General features: G+C 35.3%; 2 protein-coding genes and 2 long non-coding RNA genes across 7 annotated transcripts; 1 reads left to right on the forward strand and 3 right to left on the reverse strand.

Moving 5' to 3' along the window:
- Positions 1 to 1,386: 1,386 nt before the first annotated feature.
- On the forward strand, positions 1,387 to 16,626 carry LOC132906227 (uncharacterized). 4 transcript variants are annotated; one of them, XM_060958224.1, is made up of 19 exons: positions 1,387 to 1,724; positions 4,223 to 4,344; positions 4,924 to 5,009; positions 5,563 to 5,824; positions 6,135 to 6,264; positions 6,355 to 6,506; positions 6,722 to 6,997; positions 7,437 to 7,748; positions 8,056 to 8,151; positions 8,361 to 9,240; positions 9,864 to 10,432; positions 11,015 to 11,193; positions 11,499 to 11,647; positions 12,105 to 12,251; positions 12,327 to 12,416; positions 13,405 to 13,774; positions 14,371 to 14,540; positions 14,626 to 14,769; positions 15,386 to 16,626. In XM_060958224.1, exons 2-19 carry the CDS (start codon positions 4,272 to 4,274, stop codon positions 15,588 to 15,590), a joined length of 4,290 nt encoding a protein of 1,429 aa, XP_060814207.1. In that variant the 5' UTR covers positions 1,387 to 1,724; positions 4,223 to 4,271; the 3' UTR covers positions 15,591 to 16,626. The 4 variants fall into 4 exon arrangements, with proteins under 4 accessions (XP_060814207.1, XP_060814208.1, XP_060814209.1 ...); XM_060958225.1 differs by having other exon boundaries at positions 11,499 to 11,638; XM_060958226.1 differs by having other exon boundaries at positions 7,449 to 7,748.
- LOC132906231 (uncharacterized) lies at positions 2,530 to 7,519 on the reverse strand. The gene is made up of 2 exons (XR_009657949.1): positions 7,428 to 7,519; positions 2,530 to 3,998 (listed from the first exon to the last, which is right to left on the reverse strand). It is a non-coding gene; the product is annotated as an uncharacterized LOC132906231 (long non-coding RNA).
- Positions 13,121 to 15,440, reverse strand: LOC132906232 (uncharacterized). The gene is made up of 2 exons (XR_009657950.1): positions 15,353 to 15,440; positions 13,121 to 13,780 (listed from the first exon to the last, which is right to left on the reverse strand). It is a non-coding gene; the product is annotated as an uncharacterized LOC132906232 (long non-coding RNA).
- On the reverse strand, positions 16,538 to 18,758 carry LOC132906229 (myb/SANT-like DNA-binding domain-containing protein 3). The gene is made up of 4 exons (XM_060958230.1): positions 18,548 to 18,758; positions 18,054 to 18,422; positions 17,506 to 17,732; positions 16,538 to 17,150 (listed from the first exon to the last, which is right to left on the reverse strand). Exons 2-4 carry the CDS (start codon positions 18,320 to 18,322, stop codon positions 16,750 to 16,752), a joined length of 897 nt encoding a protein of 298 aa, XP_060814213.1. The 5' UTR covers positions 18,323 to 18,422; positions 18,548 to 18,758; the 3' UTR covers positions 16,538 to 16,749.
- Between the last annotated feature and the right edge of the window lie 9 nt (positions 18,759 to 18,767).

Raw genomic sequence — 18,767 nt, forward strand, 5'->3', positions numbered from 1 at the left:
AAGAGAATATAGATTGACTCCACCAATGAAATCCAATCAAACATTACTATCGCGAAATGCGGGAAATTTAAATATTTACTGGTGAATGTTTTAGTAGGATATTTTACTCATGTGATATATAGCTAATAAAATAATTGTTTCTTTAAATTTGTACTACATAATGATGTAATATTAATAATAGAAATATAAAAATATTAAATTTCTATTAAATAAACAAAATTTAAGAGTCGAATTGCAAAATGCATCAATAAGATAAGAATATTATTGAACAAAGTATTTGAGGGGAATGAAACGTTAAAAACTGAATGAAAACGCAAAAAATTAATATGCACAACTTTGAAAAAAATTTTAATTGTAAACAACAATATTCTTCCTCTTATTTCGTGCATCAGAAATGGCAGAATCATTTGTATGTTTGAGTATTAAAGAACTTCAATTACGTTTTGGAAAAACCACGATAGATTATATTCACACATAACGATATCGTTATAGATTATCTATTCTGAATTCTCTACATAAAATTACGCTTTAACTGCGACTTAATTAAAATCTATAACAAAGATTTACTTCAACCCATCTTAGCCGTCAAGGTTTAATTTAATTAGTCTTAATTCTATACCAAATAATTAATCTATATAAAACACTGTAAATACTACAACCAGCAATATCTCAAGAGAATCTTTTTCCATTCACTAGCGACCAACAAAATCAATTAAAATTACCACGATCACCCCAAACCGATCTTGAAAAGGAAAACAAATTACTTTCTTTGTGCTCCAGAAATTTGAATAAAAATGAAATCTGCCTAAAAATAGCCAAGCAATAAAGAACAAACGAGTCGACAGATCACGAAGACCACCTGTACCAGGTGTCGTTGTTCATTCTAGTTGACCTCAGGTGGAAATCTCTAATCCATGATTCCGCTACGAGCGACCGGCCGATCGTCCATCGGCACAATCAACCCGGCGCAACATTGCGTCGCTCTACTGCATCGATTCTCAAACGACGAACACCACCAGTCCCTAGGGGGTCGTCCACAAAATTTAAACACCTCTATAAACACGTGAATTTCAAACTTGATGTCTAAAAGAGAACCATAAAATTTCTCCTCCAATAAAAAACAAAATAATTGTCCATCCCCTAAAATCTATCTTGTAATTCGTAGAGAAAGTTCTTAACTGAAGACGAACATAGAACCAGAGGTGTTATTTCGTACGATGAGGACGCGTTGAAGCTTGAGAACCCACGGTCGTGGTGTTTACACGCACGTCGAACGTTTTCCCGGATGGCCCCACGGAAACCGGACACAATGGAGTTGCTTCCGGTGAGCACAAGGCCAGAAATCGGACGTGGGGATCCCACCGCGCCTGTGTACCACCGGTATATGTTATCTCTCCTCCGCGTTCTGCCCCCTATGGCTCGTCTATCCGAGAATCATTCATCGAAACAATTCTTCCAGCACCGTCACTTCCCCTCCCGACCCCCCAATCGGTCAGGTGTTATCCATTATTTCCACGGTTTGCACCGATTTTGACCGTCAGTTTGATTACAGGTGCCATTCGCGTTGGATGGACGGTTCTAGTGCATCTTACCGCGTTTTGGCGTTTTGAAGTTGCTCGTAGATTAGAGACGGTGTGGAGTCTTTGAAGAAGAGGAGGAAATTTTGCGCGACTCGGTTTGCTCTGGAAGTGGACAGACACGTGAACAATTTGTTGTTATTTCAGGTAAGTATAGTTGGTACGATTTAATCGAGAGTCACGAATTACTTGGGTTTGAAGAAGAGGGAAATAGTTAGGTTTATTGGATTTATCGAGGTCCGAAACTTGTACGTAGTTTCATACCATTTTTAAACTGAAGGGAGTTTTAGTTGGAAAGTTGGAGCTAAAATTTTAGTTAAAAAAGAAGATTCGATAATGTTTACTACGTAAACTTCGTATTCGTACTTAGCTTTTTGTTTGCAACTTTTTTGAACTGGGAAACGAGAATGTTCTGGTTAAAAAGTTGGAGTTAACATTTTAGTTAGAAGGAGAGATTCGGCGACGTTTATTGGATTTTTAAATGTAAAAATTTTGTTCCTATGGAACTTCCATCCCTAATTTTTAGAAAAGAGGAACGAAACAATTTTATCTAGAAAGTTCAACTTTGTCATATAAAAAAATTAATTTTTGTCGTATTAAAAAAAGAGACTATTGTACATATATTGCAACTTTGACATAATCCCGATTAATTAACGTATACGAAAGATTGTTATTGAAGTTCGTATACAAAAGATTTCCACAAAATTTCTGCTTACATCAAACAGTTAAATTAAAACAATTTCCACACGAAGACTAACTGAATAATACATATAACAACACTAACAAAGATAAATTATAATATCCTGCATCCTACGTACACTAATATCACATAATTGAAGAATATGAAAATTGTTTGAAGCGCGCAACAATGCTATCCACGTATCATCTATTATCCAAGAGATTGCGATAAAATCTTGATTTAGCAGTTCATAACAACGTTAAAAATGTGTAATTCTAGGATGTAACAGTCTTTTATTTTTTAAAAGGTATACATTCACGTAGAATTTGGAACAGAATTAGTGTCTTCTTTATATGATATTTTAACGTCTTACTAATTTATCAAACTTTTAATACATTCCATTTAAAACTTGTATCATATGTAGTGAGAAAGTCATGTACGTTTGTTAAAACAGAAACACGACTGGACGAAATTCAATGATGATAATAATCACAATACACTAATTCAACGTAGTATTAGAATATTATTATTATAATTAAACAATATAATTGATGATTCGAATGACCCGTATCTATAATTTTCTCTCGTCGACCGTAACGTTAATTACTAGACAAGCATCCATCCTCTTTGGACAGAGAACTATAATTATGGAGGCGATAAACCATGACATAATTAATAAGCACTGTTTCTCCGCAATACGGCCACAAAGTTTGCATCTAATGGACAAGCATGTATATCACAATTGACAATTTGCAAATTAAGTCCTTTATAGAAGATAGGAATTGTAATAACATAACTGTGATTGAACAGTATCAATCGATTATAACAATACTGCACGTTATTGAGCATATATCAAATAATATATTATTCTTTACTCCATTATTTTACACAGGATAAGTGTTGGCTGTTTCATGAATAATTCTCAAGGCATCATCCTTTAAAATTAGACTCAACTTTTTGAAATCCCCATTACTTTTTTGCTTGCTGTATAGACAAACAAAATTTCTTAAAAAGTATAAACTCTCCCAAATAATTTTCAATAATATAAATAAATATTAATAATGTATTGTTTGTAAATACATATACATGTATATACTCAAAAATACAATAATAATTCATATTTCTACTAATATAATTAACCATAAATAAGAACTTGAAAGCTAAATAAATTTAAGAGACTACTAAAAACATCCAAATACCATTTCCCACCCAAGAAACCCTACAATATTCAAACTCCCCAGCGACCGAACATTATTTTCTAATACGGCATCTCCCTTACGGTTTGCATGTAAATTTAATCCCTGGACACGTGCCGCTCTAAGTTTCTTATCATATACAAAAGCATTCTTTCATTTTTTAACATCGGTACGATATGACAAAAGCGAATCGCTGAATTTCTCATGAAACGTATTAATGTAAAAGGTCCTGATCTCATGAGAAAGTAACTTCGTAACACGGGGCATGATAAAGAAGACGCGTTTCAGCCTAGTGGACAGTTTCGATATATTTAAAGTGCGTAGAGACAGTGGAAGGTTTTTATGGAATTCCTGAGCTGCACTCACCCTGAACACATCCACATGCTCGCACCTTCGTCAACCTTTTCTCTGACGATTCGCGTGCACGTACACGCGGCGAAGGACCAGCACACGCCCGTAAACCCAACGAACCGTGCTTCCAACTTTCAAGCATTACATTATTAGTTGCTCAGTATCTTTTCCATTACTCTCATTCATGAATTATTTCTGAGAAAAAAAATGGAAATATATTAGTTATATGCACTTGTAAAAAATTTAAGAAAGCAAAGATGTGGAAAATGTTGTATTTTGAACTCGTATTCACGAGGATATAAATTTGCATAAAAATCGACGATTTAGTTACATGAAATTTTTAAGGTCTGTCTACAGGCTTTAGAAACGAAAATCTTCCAGCGTATATTCCAAAATATTTTTAACTGACATGATTTCAGAATTTCGTCACTGTGATGACTACCTGATACCAAACCCTGGTACCTAAAAATGAAGAAAACCAACATATCCAATCTACTGCAATCCATCTCTGTTCTAGCTACCCTGAGAGTGGTCGTTAACGGTAAGTTGCAATCCTCTAGCTCAATTATTCAATCACTTTTTAAAGCAATTGTCTTACAAAAATTGAAAGGAAAGAATTCAAAAGATACCGCAATAATTACTCTTTCAAGTCCATTTATAAATTCTTCTATTAAACTAATAGAAGAGTTTCAGATAGAAAAGACACGTGAGAGGGAAAAATGTCATAAGTCGAAAAATTTAATGCGCGCAACTGGTGTGCCCTAAAAAACATATCGTTTGCACATCTCTGGCTCATACTCTAAAATTAATGATGGAACGCGGTGTAAAAGAATGATGTCACTTGCTCGGTTGCGAAATTGCGTTTCGTTCCATTGTACCGCCATACGTACCACTTATGACACGAAAAAAAAGATATACGTGAACGATAAAATCATATCGTTCTGACGGTCGTCGCTCGCTCGCAAAGGAAGTAACCTGATTTTACCAGGCGAACAGGAAATAATAATATCTATTTACGAGAAAATAGCGATGAATAAAAGGAAAGAGTGTAAAAAATGCCAGCCATTGAATGCATTCGTGAGCGAACGATAACGAAAGAACCGGCGTGCTGTGTTTTCAGGGCAAACAACGTGTAATGGCGGCTTGGGTCGAGTCGTTTACGAGAGACTTCCGGACCAACAGCTTCAGGGCTTCGACGACGATGTGGTATAAAACGTTTCGCGAAATATTTACCTATCTCTCTAGCTTGCGTGGTCGGTTTTCAAATATTCAGTCGACCTCCAGGAAACTGTTCTGAAATCTTAAAACCTGATTCTCTGATAATAGAATGTTAAATCTGATGAGAATAGAAAGATTTGAGATTAGGGAGTTGATTTACTGTAACAGTGGGAAGTATAATCTGTACTTGAAATGGTTTTATCAAGAAATCAATTGAAGTAGATCTTTTATTATAATTTTTTAATAATTGATATATTATTCAATCATCAAATATAGGCGAAATTTCTTACTACTAAATATGGAACTCGTTCGAGAGAGCTTCAAACGAAGCAATTAGAAAAGATATTTTCCTGAGAAGGAAGATTTAAGATTTCATATTCGCCCCAAGAGGGAAATAAGTCTGTGCTTACATTTCTAAACCAATGTTTTGCTAAAAAATATTGTTTTAAAGCTGTATTTTTATAAAGGCAAAGGAATTTGTACATTAATAACATTAATATTTTAATAATGTTCTAATTTTAATCTCGCTAATTTATGATAGGTACGAGACTCTGCACCACCTTTTAGAGTCTTGGAAAAATGTCAGGAATTATGTCTACGAGATAGAACGGCGACGAACAATTTAGTTCGCGCTTGCACGAGCTTCGATTTCCAACCTGGCAGCAGAATAGCTTCTTTCAGCGGGGCTGCAGAATATGAAGAAAGCACTTGCTATTTAACGAGGGAACAGGCGCAGCCAGAAGGAATTGGAAATCTAATGCTGGTGCCAAACAGCGTCCATTTCACGGAAGTTTGTCTTGGCTGTGAGTGTATTTCAGTATTTTCCCAATAACGCTCAAACATTCCAGAAAAATTCTTTAAATTTCTATGCTTTCTTTTATCCCGCTATACGTATTCTATAATTCACAAAGTATTAACCATTCTGCGATAATTTCTTAAATAATTTCTGAAAATAATCCCTAAAAAAGGAATTAGGATAAAGATATTCTAATTATTTTAAGAATAATATTCTGTATTTCAAGGACAAACTCACTGTTTGTTTTTAGTTTCTGTACTTTTACGTACTCTTTATCTGGTGATTAAGAGTTTTAATGGTTATATTTTTCTGTGAAGCCGATAGGATCGAAAGAGAATGTCCAAATCGGCGTTACGTGTTCGAGAGACATCCCAGGAAGAAACTAAAATTACCACTGACAGATATCAAGGAAGTTAGCGCGGCGAATAGAACAGACTGCGAGGATAGGTATTATAGAATTTTTAAAAAAATGCAGATTAGAGTAGATTTCTAATTACAAATATCTCATGGATAAAAATTTTCCATGATATTTTGAAGATGTTTGAACGAGTTCAGTTTCATTTGTCGATCCGCTACGTATGACACTGCTTTAAGAAGCTGTGCTCTGAGTCGTTTCACCAGAAGAACGCATCCTGAATTATTGGAAGACGATCCAAATTCCGATTACCTGGAAAACACTTGTCTCAATGGTACTTATTACCAATTTTCTCTCAAAATTTAACGAATAGCAACGAATTATATTTTTAATACCGATTTCACAAATTAATAATCCCATAGAAAAATATTTAAATTACCCAAATATTGAATTACCTGTGTTAGAACTGAATTTTAGGATTGTTAGAAACTAAGTTTTTATAGTTTATCATTTACTGACTGAACGAACTGAAATTTGTTGATTCAACAGCAGAACGTCGTTGCGATGGATTAGCTGTGTTCGTCAAAGAAGAAAACAAGCGTCTTCGAGGTCCATTCGAAGTCGACATCTACACGAATCTTACCCTAGACGAGTGTCAAGCCCTTTGTTTGAGAGCTGAGAAATATTTCTGTCGAAGTGTCGAATTCGACGAGCAAACACGGCAATGCATTATTTCAGAAGAAGATTCTGTCTCTCAGAAGGACGATATCGGTATAAGTAGCAGCCCCAGCCATCATTTTTACGATTTAGTTTGTTTAGACAATCGTAAGTACATTATACCTACTGTCAGTAACTTCATCTACTATGTATCACTGATTTTTCACAAAATTATCAATTTCTTAATTATCTTCACAACAGAAGATGACTACACTATCGTTAAAAATTTAAGAAATCGTCCACTGTACGTGATCCCAGATTAATTATTGTTTAGAATATTCTTTCTTAAACTAATATTAATTGATTTCTGATTGCGATATTATTCAAATATCCAAATTGTTGAAACTATTGATTAATAATTCATTACGTCATTAAATAGTATACGATGTTAAAAAATTATATATTAATCATTACCCATGATTAAAACGAAGAACTTTCGCAGAAGATGAAGGTATCTGACTTCTTCGAAATCGTAAGGGCCAGATAACAGTGAAAAGATCAATGGGTACTTTACAATATTTTATCAATACCCACTTACGAAGCGTAGATCCGTCCATAGCACGCGGTTCCGAATACCCGGACAGCAGCTCCACGTCACACCTTTTTTCCGATGGACGACGACCAGATACAGCGTTCCAGCGTTATCGAAACTCTCGTTTGAGCGGTGAATTTCACTCTGAGATAACAGGTCGTAGCCTGAGCGAATGCCTTGACGAGTGTCTTCGACAGACCAGTTTCCAATGCAGGAGCGCCGTGTATTCTGAACATTATCATACCTGTCGATTGAGTCGATTCAATCAACGTGACGGACACAGGATCATCTACGATGCAGACTACGATTATTACGAGAATCTTATGCGTGAGTGACAAACATCTTAAAGGAGTATAGACATATTGCTTATAATCGAATCGATGAAATCGGAAACAACATTTATTTAAGGAATTCTTAAAGCAATTGATGTTGGGTTGGCTCTCAGTATCAAACTTCTCCCTCGTTTTCGTGCTTTCAAACGTTCGTGAACTTTCCAAGATTTGAAGTAGAAAATTAAGCCGGTTGTGATCCTTTTATGTCTGAGAAACTCCTTTAAAGTCTGAGAAACTTATTAGATTTATTTATATACCAAATATACATAATATACATAAAATGTCAACTATTATATAAACAGACCAATATTTGGATGGGGACCGGGATAGTCCAGGCTACAGACCAGACCCTCTAGGACAAGATACCAATTTCGGCAGACCTTCTCTGGGAAGACCTGGTAAACTAACAACACCTTCGATAATCTATTACTGTAAACTCAAATTTCTTACATACTACAAATATCAAAGTCTAAAATTAGACTCACCTCGGTATCTCCAAAATTTATGAAATTCAATAAACGATACATAACTCTAACAAGTAAAAATTACCACCAAGCATAGAACAAATATGCTTCTTGAAACAAGTAAATTTCAAATTTCTACACAGGTTATCCAGAGGACTACGACAAGGGGTACAGCAGCAGCGTGAAACCAGATCGGTATCCAGATCGTTACCCAGACCGCCACACAGATCGCTATCCAGATCGATATCCAGAACGCTATCCAGACCGTTACCCTGACCGATACCCAGATCGATATCCCGAAAAATATCCTGATAAATATCCAGACCGTTACCCTGATAAATATCCGGACCGTTACCCCGATAAATATCCGGACCGTTACCCCGATAAATTCTCAGACCGTTACCCCGATAAATACCCAGACCGATACCCCGATAAATATCCAGAACGTTACCCCGATAAATATCCAGAACGTTACCCTGACAAATATCCTGAGAAATATCCAGATCGTTATCCTGATCGTTATCCAGCTGATAAATATCCCGAAAGATATCCTTTGAATGGACAATATCCAATTGGGGCAGCAGGGGATACGTTTCCTGATCCTATAGATCGATATCCAATTAGTGATCGATTTCCAACGAGCGATCGTTACCCTGTTAGTGATCGTTATCCAATGGTAGATCGATATCCATCTTCGGATAGGTATCCAATATCTGATCGATTTCCAAGCAGAGGTGGTGATCGCCGTCCAACTCATCCTGATCGATATCCTATTCCAGACACTGGAATAGACAGATATCCAACAAGTGGTAGTAGATACCCTACTGGAATTGGTAATCGATACCCAATATCTCCAGGTCGTTATCCTAGCGATAGCGATCGGTATCCCAATAGTATAGACCGTTATCCTATTCCCGAGGATCCTCTGGATCGATATCCATCCAGTTTGCCTGGTGCCAGACCTCACGTCGATCGGTATCCTATCAGTGAAAGGTATCCCGAGAAGGATCTTTATCCTAATCGGTAAGTTGAAGAGGCAGATATTGATGAGCTTTTAAAAACACAATCGATATTTTTATGATTCTCCCTTCAAAGATTCGGCAATCGATATAAAATTTCATTTAAAAATATTTAAGCAACAACTGTCTTTCTCGGTTTGACATTTCGAGTAGAATGAAAATTTGTGTTTCCTTCTCCAAATGTTGCTATGTAGTTGCTATGAAAAGTATATACGCAACACTGACGTACTAATTAATTAGGTTCAAGTAATTAAACGTTGAACCCGACGAAAAACACGTAGCATTGAAAAATAAGAATACGTACAAATACTTTCTGTAGCAACTGTAGGTTGATAACCAAATGGAAATTGATCGACTCATTTATTTAACTAATACATCATTGGTTTAATTAAAGATATTGCATATCAAATTTCATTTCAAGAAACATTACAAACATTACAAATGATTTATTATTCGTATATTATATACTCCTCCTTGACATTTATAATATTCAACCACTCTCAGCAACCTACATTCAAATAATCATATTTAATTAACCAAATGTCCAGCTGGACAAATTGTAAAGCACAAATTAAGAAAAAAAAAAGAATAAATAAATAAATAATGATATTTTTCCTCCATTCTCAGATACCCACCATCGTCGCATGGAGGATACTCTCCAACATACCCGGTGGACGACATCTACGGTCCTCAGGCTCATCCAGACCGAAACCACTATGGCGTAGGAGGACCCAGTCGTCCTTTAGGCTATGGTGGTTATAACAACGACGGCGCAATAATCGGTGGCGGTTACATAGGCGAAGGTGGAGTGTACAATTCGCGACCTTTCGGTACCAGCGGTGGCCCAATTATCGGTCGACCGCCTCTGGTGTCCAGATGCGACGAACAAGACAACTTCCGACAAGTAGGACCTCATACTAGGGTCCGTAAGCCATTCGTCAGACGATATACGACAGCTTCCTCGTTGGCTCAATGTGAAAGAGAATGCGCCGACGCTAGAGACTTCGTGTGCAGATCATTCAATTATCGTCCCTATGCCGCACCCTATGGAGCAGAACGGGACAACTGCGAGTTGAGCGATCGTGACTCCAGGGACATGGACATGGGCAATCCCGTGTACTATGACACTGGCTCCGATTACGACTTTTATGAAAGGAATAACGGCAGACAGGGAGCTGATGCAGAGTGTCTCGACGGTAAGCGTCGTAGGAGACCTTGGACGTCATCTACATGGGTCACATGGAGAAACCTTTACGCTGCCGGTCCATATTACAACCGTTACTGATGCAAATTTCAATTATTGTATTAGACATTGTCATCTGGACTGTGTTTAGTAAAATAAACCGTCTGATTTTCCGAAATCTTTTTTTTTACTTTTTGTTTGGTCACATCCGATGATGTCGATTATTCCTCTGGTTTCTAACGATGTGGAAGGGTGTTGGGTTGTGTTTGTTATTTGACTGGCTGAAAATCATAGTGCTGTAGGTCGGTTCGTTGTTATTTTTCATAAAACGATATTTTACGTTTATCATCGTAAGAAATTCATTATATATCTCTAAGTTAAGAGAATGTATCTACGACAGAGAGTTCAGTTATAATTTAGTCGAAGAGATGATACTTGTAAGAACCGAAACATTTGACTAAATTTAAATTCTAAAAATCTTGACTCACATCGTTGTGATTTTCAACCATTTACTCTTCTATTTGGTTTGGGTATTTACGATTTGTTAATTGAAAGTTAATAGAGAGCAAGTAAATTGTATTTCTGGTCATTCTAGTGAGTCAAGTGTGTAGCGAAGACGGAATGGAATTTACTTTAAGGACACCGGAAGGATTCATTGGTCGGATTTACACTTACGGCTATTACGATCGCTGCTTCTTCCGCGGAAACGGGGGAACCGTAAATGTTCTTCGAATCAGTGGTCCCCAGGGTTACCCCGAATGTGGCACTCAAAGAGTAAGAAAATTACTTTGTCGCTGCTCGAGAACACCACAGGATTTCTGAAAGATCTGGAACTGATGTGTTTCAAGATCCTTCATTAAAGAGCTAAACTTAAAATTTTAAGATAAGATCTAAGGCTAAAATTTAAAAAAGATCTAGTTCTATTTTCTAATATTTTAAAATTGAATTCTAAAATTCATCATCGAAATTTACCATACGATAGTCTTCTATATAAAAGCTTCTTAATTAAAATAATTTATCAATAACAATTTTTAATGAATGTTTCATAATTAGTGATTACATTCGACAAACGATTACAGTACGGCGACACGATGACAAACATCGTTGTGGTACAATTCTCGGACTACGTGCAAACAGGAAGGGACAAACGCTTCAACCTCACCTGTCTATTTCGAGGCCCTGGCGAAGCTGTCGTCACATCCGGCTACATCGGTGCCGGGTATGCCAGGTCATATCGATTGAGAGACCGTGCCTTGCACCCGGTACACCTAATTAAACAGTCCGATCCGTCATCTAGTATAGAATGCAGAATATGTTGCATTCGCTTAAACATGGATCCTGGTGCAAGCACACTCGATAAATTTATTTTAATATTGTTCGAGTTCCATCGTCGAAAATCTCCTGATTCTATGATTCTAAATCTTGAATATACCTCGTAGAAAGTTGCAAAGAGACACTTGTTGATCCGTTTCACTCAAAATGGATGAAACTGATAATTTAAAGGAAGATTATTAATGTCAGCGAGCTGACAGTTAATTTTGAATGGAAGAAAGACAACTTTGTTTGTTTTCATGTGAAACGAGATATTAAAGTGTCTACTTTGTTTTATGTTTCTTATATTTCAAAAAATCAATATATACTTTTCTTTCGATTATACTAATAAAATTCGCACTTATGTTGTGTAGATCAGGGTCTCCGATTCCGATCGAGTACCTTCCAGCAGAAAATACCCTAAGTTCTCGAGTACGTTTACTGATCCTGTATCAAGGCAGACCTACGACGACCATAGCTGTTGGCGATCCACTCACTTTCAGGCTGGAAGCTCAGGATGGGTATGTGGCACAAACATTATTCATCTAGAAAGAACTACGATTTATACTGTAATATTTTATTAATGTTTTTTACAGGTACAATTATGTAACTGATATCTTTGCTACCAACGTCATAGCAAGAGATCCTTACTCTGGAAGAAGCGTTCAGCTCATTGACAGATACGGGTAAACGTTGCATTCATTATTACAATTTTTATTTGTTAATGAGTAAGGTGTGATCTGAAAATTCAACATAGCTTTATTCTTTTCATACTTTTTGAAATAATCAAATAATTTTTAATAGATGTTTCAATAAAATGGTAGTAATTAAGAAAAAACTAAATCTTTGTTACTAAAATAACGAAGAAAGATATTCTACCTTCTATCTTTGTATCCAACGTAAGAAAAGAACTTGATTGGCCTAGTAACAACAAGAGCAATCAACGTAGTAGATGTTTGTTGTTCACTTCTACAGGGTGCTTTCGGTTTTAATGGACAAACGACAAAAGTACTATACAAATATATAAAGTACTCAAGATAAAATCATTATGATTTGTGAAATTACAGATATACAATATTTTCATTTCTTTACAGATTGCACAGATTTATGCATTACAATCTATATTTGTCCTTTATCGGTTTTTAATATTCATTTTAATATTTCTTCAGCTTATCATCCAATTTATTAAATTAAATTCTTCAGCTTTCCTAATCTGTATGGAACATGTATATCAAATATCTGATTCATTTAAATCTACCTGGTTCATGTAATTCACTTATACCATCTAATTTACCTAATTTACATAATCCATTAGTCCTGATCTTTAAGCCAAAATTACCTATTCACCTGATCTATTTAACCCACGTACACTCAAATTTTTCTGCGATGCTTTCCGAAATGAAATTTTTCAAAAGTATAATTTTATGGACTATAAACGCCAGTATAAAAATAAAAATCTTTTTACGGTCGCCAAGTGAGAATCGTAGTAGAGAATGGGTTGAGTAGCTGATCACTGCTATACGTATGTCAAAGTTAATCCACTTGAGGAACTTAATTAATTTACTTATTATCTATACTTGTCAGTACTTCGATAAATATCTCAAACAATATAGAAACAAAAAATTTCTAGAAAATAAATTTTTATACAATACCAATGTGATCTGTTGAAAACAGCTGTCCAGTGGACAATTACGTATTCCCTGGCTTGGATCGTTTGAGGGATGGTGACAGCCTCGAAGCACGTTTCAACGCTTTCAAAATTCCCGAGTCTAATTTTTTGGTGTTTGAAGCAACCGTACGAACATGTCGAGACGGTTGTCAGCCAGCTTACTGTTCTGGTGGCACCGGAAGGAGCGAGCCATCCTTTGGAAGGCGCAGGAGAGACGTGCCGGAGAACGACACGATCATAGAAGAAAATGAAATAAGCACGATAATGGAAAGTAATGTAAACGATACATCCTCCATGTTGAATTCGACAGTGGTTGAAGACAGCAACGACGCAGAAGAAGAGGAGGAAGAGGAACACGTGAGAGAAATGATCGAGGTAGACCTGAAAAGAATGAAATTTATTAGTACAGAATCTATAATTTTTGTATTACTGTGCTATCAGTATTCTTTAACTTTTTTGTTTAAACTGATCTTGTTTAAATTTTCATTAATAACTAAGTGAACTAAATTTTATTTTTTTAAGCTTCCATATGTGTAACTGGATACTTCGAATTCGATCAAAATCACGACCTGATCTTTGCATGAACTAAATTACGAACACTCTTTAAATTTTGAGACAATTCATTGAGACAATCAAGAAGCAAGCGAACAAAATCATTCTTGAATCTACTAATGAATTAATTGAACAGAATCTTATTCTCTAATCTTGCCACTTAATTAAATTTCACTCAAATCTTGACTTGATTGTCATATGAATTAAACATTTCATTATTCATGAATTAAACATTAATCATTTTATAAACTTCGATACGTAGGACTTGATACCACATTAAATTTTGATAAAAATTATTGAAAGCTTCAAAAATACGTATGTTTTCTCTTTTCTTTTTACATTGGAAAACAGATTATCGCATTTAGTAAACAAAAGTGTCTTCAAGGCAAGCTAAAATGTTACGTCTGACCGAGTTACAGGTTTTGGACTCGAGAATGGATATCGACGAGGAGACTATGGTCGAGAGACAAACTACCATTATGGAGAACGTCTGCATAACTCCTAACGAGTATTATGGACTTGTAACAGCAGTTGCGGTGCTCGTAGTACTCCTGGCATCAGTGGTTTTGTTGTCCATGTTAATTTACAGGTACATTATCGACTTTGTATTGATTCAGATACATGTTTAGTTGGTATGTTTATAAAAGCAAATCGATTCGTGTACATTGTTTCAGAAAATACGCTTACGCAGTGATTACGAAGAACCGCAGAGTCGACAAAGCGTGTAATCGAAGCAGTCATTCGGACGACGCTTATAGCAGTCGTGCAAATAACTTCTCTTTCTTGAGAACAGGTCTTCAGAAACCATTTCAGTCTACGTACGTGATTTATCTGGCGTTTACTTGCTAATTAGTTTCAATGTCATACAGTTCTTGAAAACATCTTGTTTCAACTAGAATAAAATTTAAGACTATATTAACTAGAAAATTAAAAATTCGTCTAGATTTTCCAGCTCGTGTAATATTTTCTGTTTCATTATCTTATCGCTAGATATAAACAGATTATACTAAATCCTTGCGATAATCTTGGAAGCGTTAATAAATTCAAGAATAATGCAGATAAGAAAATATTACATACGAACGTGGAATAAAACAAATATACAGAAATGAATAAACATAACAGTTGACCTATAAAATATTGATTAATGGTATGCAGTATAATTTAAGTATAAACAATTTTCAAAAATAGAATCTTTAAAGACCATCGTCTGTCAGACAGAACTGAAACAGCAGTTCAATATATCATTCTAAAAATTCGTCTCTAAAATTACATCTATACGTTCCACTGCAGCTTGTATAACTAAGAATCATTCAAAAATACATACGGACGTCATGTTTGACGAATGGCTTAATGCTTTTAACGCTTTTAACGTGACTCTTGATTTATTCTCCGATTTATTACTTGAAGTTGGTGTACCATTTTTTGCATGTACAGGTCGATCTCCAGATCGATGAGTAACGTGATCGGTCAACGCGTGAGCTCGTCATCGACCGCTCTGGAGGGTGCTGTGGGACTATCATCCAGCAGAAGAACCGGCTTCGACCCGAGCGAGCCGATCTACACCGATCCATCACTGTTCGAAGTTGCTCGTTGCTCGTCGCCGAAACCTACCCTCGATGATAACTTTCATCTCATGTGAAGATCAGATTTCGTTAAATCTTCCTTCTCGAAACACGTATACTTATCGTTAGTCCAACACTCGAGACTCGAAAACAGAAAAATAAAAACACATGGACAGGTTTTTAATATACGATGATCAGAGAAATATATCGTTGATATAACATTTTTAAATTATTTGTATTAAAATTGCATGATTCATTAGTAGAGTTTGATCTCAATGATATTACAATTGAACAATATATGCTATATAACGTTTCAATAATTTGGTTTCTAAACGATTCGTAGGCGTCGTTGGTTGTGTCTTAGAAACACCTTCTAGATTTCTCTTTACTTTAATGTTTCTTCTTCTTCCTCTTTTCTGTTCTTTTCCGTAACTTCAAACACAGCTAGTCAAATTCACTGACCACTGCCAGCTGCGACTGCCATGTCGATAAACTGACATATATACTTTCACTGGTTTAGTAGGAGTGTGAACAGTTTATCAAGAATACTATTTAAACTATTCTTTCATAGAGACATGTACTATGAATATGTATCGACTCGCTAGTTTCCTGAAGAACGCGGTATCTATTTGTAACTATGTAGTAGTATTTTCTTTAAAAGCTAGGTAAAAGAATTTATCTTGAAATAAAAATATATTAAGTTAGCAGTCATAAAAAATGTCTAAAATGCAATTTCTACAACCTGTTACAAAATAAAGCGCCAACTTTTTTATCGAGGGGTTAAAATTTAAGATCACCTTTTATTTGATTGTAAAAATTTGTAGAACTGTAAACATCTTAACAACAGGACGATGTTCTGGTAATTTTACTGCTATTTCAAATCTATGCATTCAGTTTTAAGTTAGAACGATATAAAATGGGAATATTTATATTAATTATAAGAAACAAATTATAAAATAATCGATAGCAAGGATTGAGAAGACTCCTTGTTTGTGTTTGAAAACTATTATTAGCGAATCATAAGTAACTAAAATTACCAGCATTTATTTATTACGATTTTAATTGTAGTTAGAAAGAAATTGCTATTAATAAACAGATATTACAGATATCGGATATCGTTCGTTTATATTTAATCTAATGGTATCTCCCCCTTTTCTTTTGATCACCGTGAAAAAAAGAAGTGAACAAAGCCATCGCACGAAGCGTACGTAAGTATATTCATTTTATTCTCTCGAGTCAATCTTCCTTTATCCTATCGAGCTTATACGTAAAAAGAAGCATCCTTAGCCTCGCCTCTTCTTTACGATAGTGAGCCTCTTCTAATTTAATTCTGGCCTCCTCTTTCAACATGGCAGCGATATCAACTTTCATCTGTGCCTCCGATAAAGCCAATACGTGCAGTTCTTCCTCTTTGTGAAGGGATCTCTTCGTCCTTCGAGGCTGCTCGTGAACAATCGAAGGAGAGATGAACGTTTGAGTTGCGTTCGATTTGAAAATTATTCGATTTTTCTCCGGTAGTTCGTCTTTGTCTAATTTCTCCACCATGAATGAGTCCAAATCCTTTTTGGATTTGTCGAAACAGTCGGTTACTGAGCCGTGTGATAACGAATTCGAATCGATTTTACTCTTGACAGAATCTGAGGTAACAAAGGGAATGTTGAATAACATGTTTTTGGGATATGAAATTGTTAAGTTTTGCAGATCTTCGTTTGAAACACGGCAAAGCAGAAAATTTTGAGTCTCTTTACTTTGGAAAAAATAAAACAGTAAAGTAAAATATTTTAATAAATAGATAAATAAATAGATCACATAGATATAAATGTAGAAATTATAAAGTAAAAAACAAATGAAGCCTTTGAATATTTTTCCTTTCCATTATTCATAAATGAAGGTTGAATTGTAGAATGCAAAAATCAAGGCAGTGCTTTTTACGGAAAAGAAATCAATAACAAAAGATGAAAGGAGATAAAATGAAAAGGAATAAGGAATAACCTGAATCTTTATAATTATTTTCCTCTTTCGAGAATTGTTTTGACGGTTTTATAGTACAGACAGTTTGCAACGTAAATGGTTCAGACTCCTTTGGCTCAAACACGACATTTGGCGGCAAACCTACGGTTCCAGTAGGAATAGGAACTTCTGCCATGGAATTCCTATTTTCCCAACTTTTCGACCGTGTGTGATCCTTAGATAGGTGACAAAAACTTCTAGAAATACCACTGAAAAAATCGATATAAAACTGTGCCATTGCATAAATTTATACAAATTTCGTTAATTATATCTCCAATAATATTTGATAAGAAATCGAGATAAATAAAAATTTATAAATTAGTGGGAAACTAACTTATATACTGAAGAAGTTATATTACGTAAAAACTTTGAATTGAAAAATAAAAAATCTGAGAAGGATGAGAACGATAATGATAAATAAAACAACCTAATCATATGATTATACAATATTCGTATATTCCCGCGTTTTTACATATGTATAGGCCGACATGAATGAAAAGTAGATGATATCGCGAAAATATTGTATTTACCGTAATTTCTTCTCTTCACGATTCCGTTTGCATGCTTTCATATTTTCCCAGCAGCGTCTCAACTGTACAGCCGAACGTATCGCTTGAGGACCTACCATCGAGTTGTATTCGTTGGCCAGTTGAGACCATGCTGATTTTCGTTTATACATCGATATCGGATCGGACCTCTTATCCTCGATATCTTCGTACTTATTTATCAAGGTTATCAAAATTTCTCGTTCCTCGAAGCTATAAGTTTTCCGAGTACTTTTCAACGACGAAGAAGCCATTTTAGCACAGAAAAAACGCTCAACTATCACGGCGGTCTTCCACTGTTTATTTCTTACCACCAACGCGACTAAACTCCTTACACGATCTCACGCAACATAACTAAAAAGCAAAATTCCAAAATAATATATTATTACAATGAATTTTGCATTCGATTGCATTATATCTATTCTAACCCTTCTTATGGCTATCCATTTTATCTTAATAAAACATCCAATAGTACTTACGAAAAGAATACTTTCATCTTCTCCAAGAAGTATCACGCTATTTACTATAAACAATTGTATACTTCAACTGAAGTACTTAATTAATGTAACTCAAGTGTTAAAATTCTAGTCTATCATATTTGTAAAACGTTTCACTTAACACGATGCGTTTGATGTTAACGGAAAATCTGGCGCCAAAAGAAATATCATAAAATATAGTTCATAAACATTCCAAGCAGTT

This window comes from Bombus pascuorum, chromosome 4, assembly GCF_905332965.1.
Source record: "Bombus pascuorum chromosome 4, iyBomPasc1.1, whole genome shotgun sequence".
Taxonomy (NCBI): Eukaryota; Metazoa; Arthropoda; class Insecta; order Hymenoptera; family Apidae; genus Bombus; species Bombus pascuorum.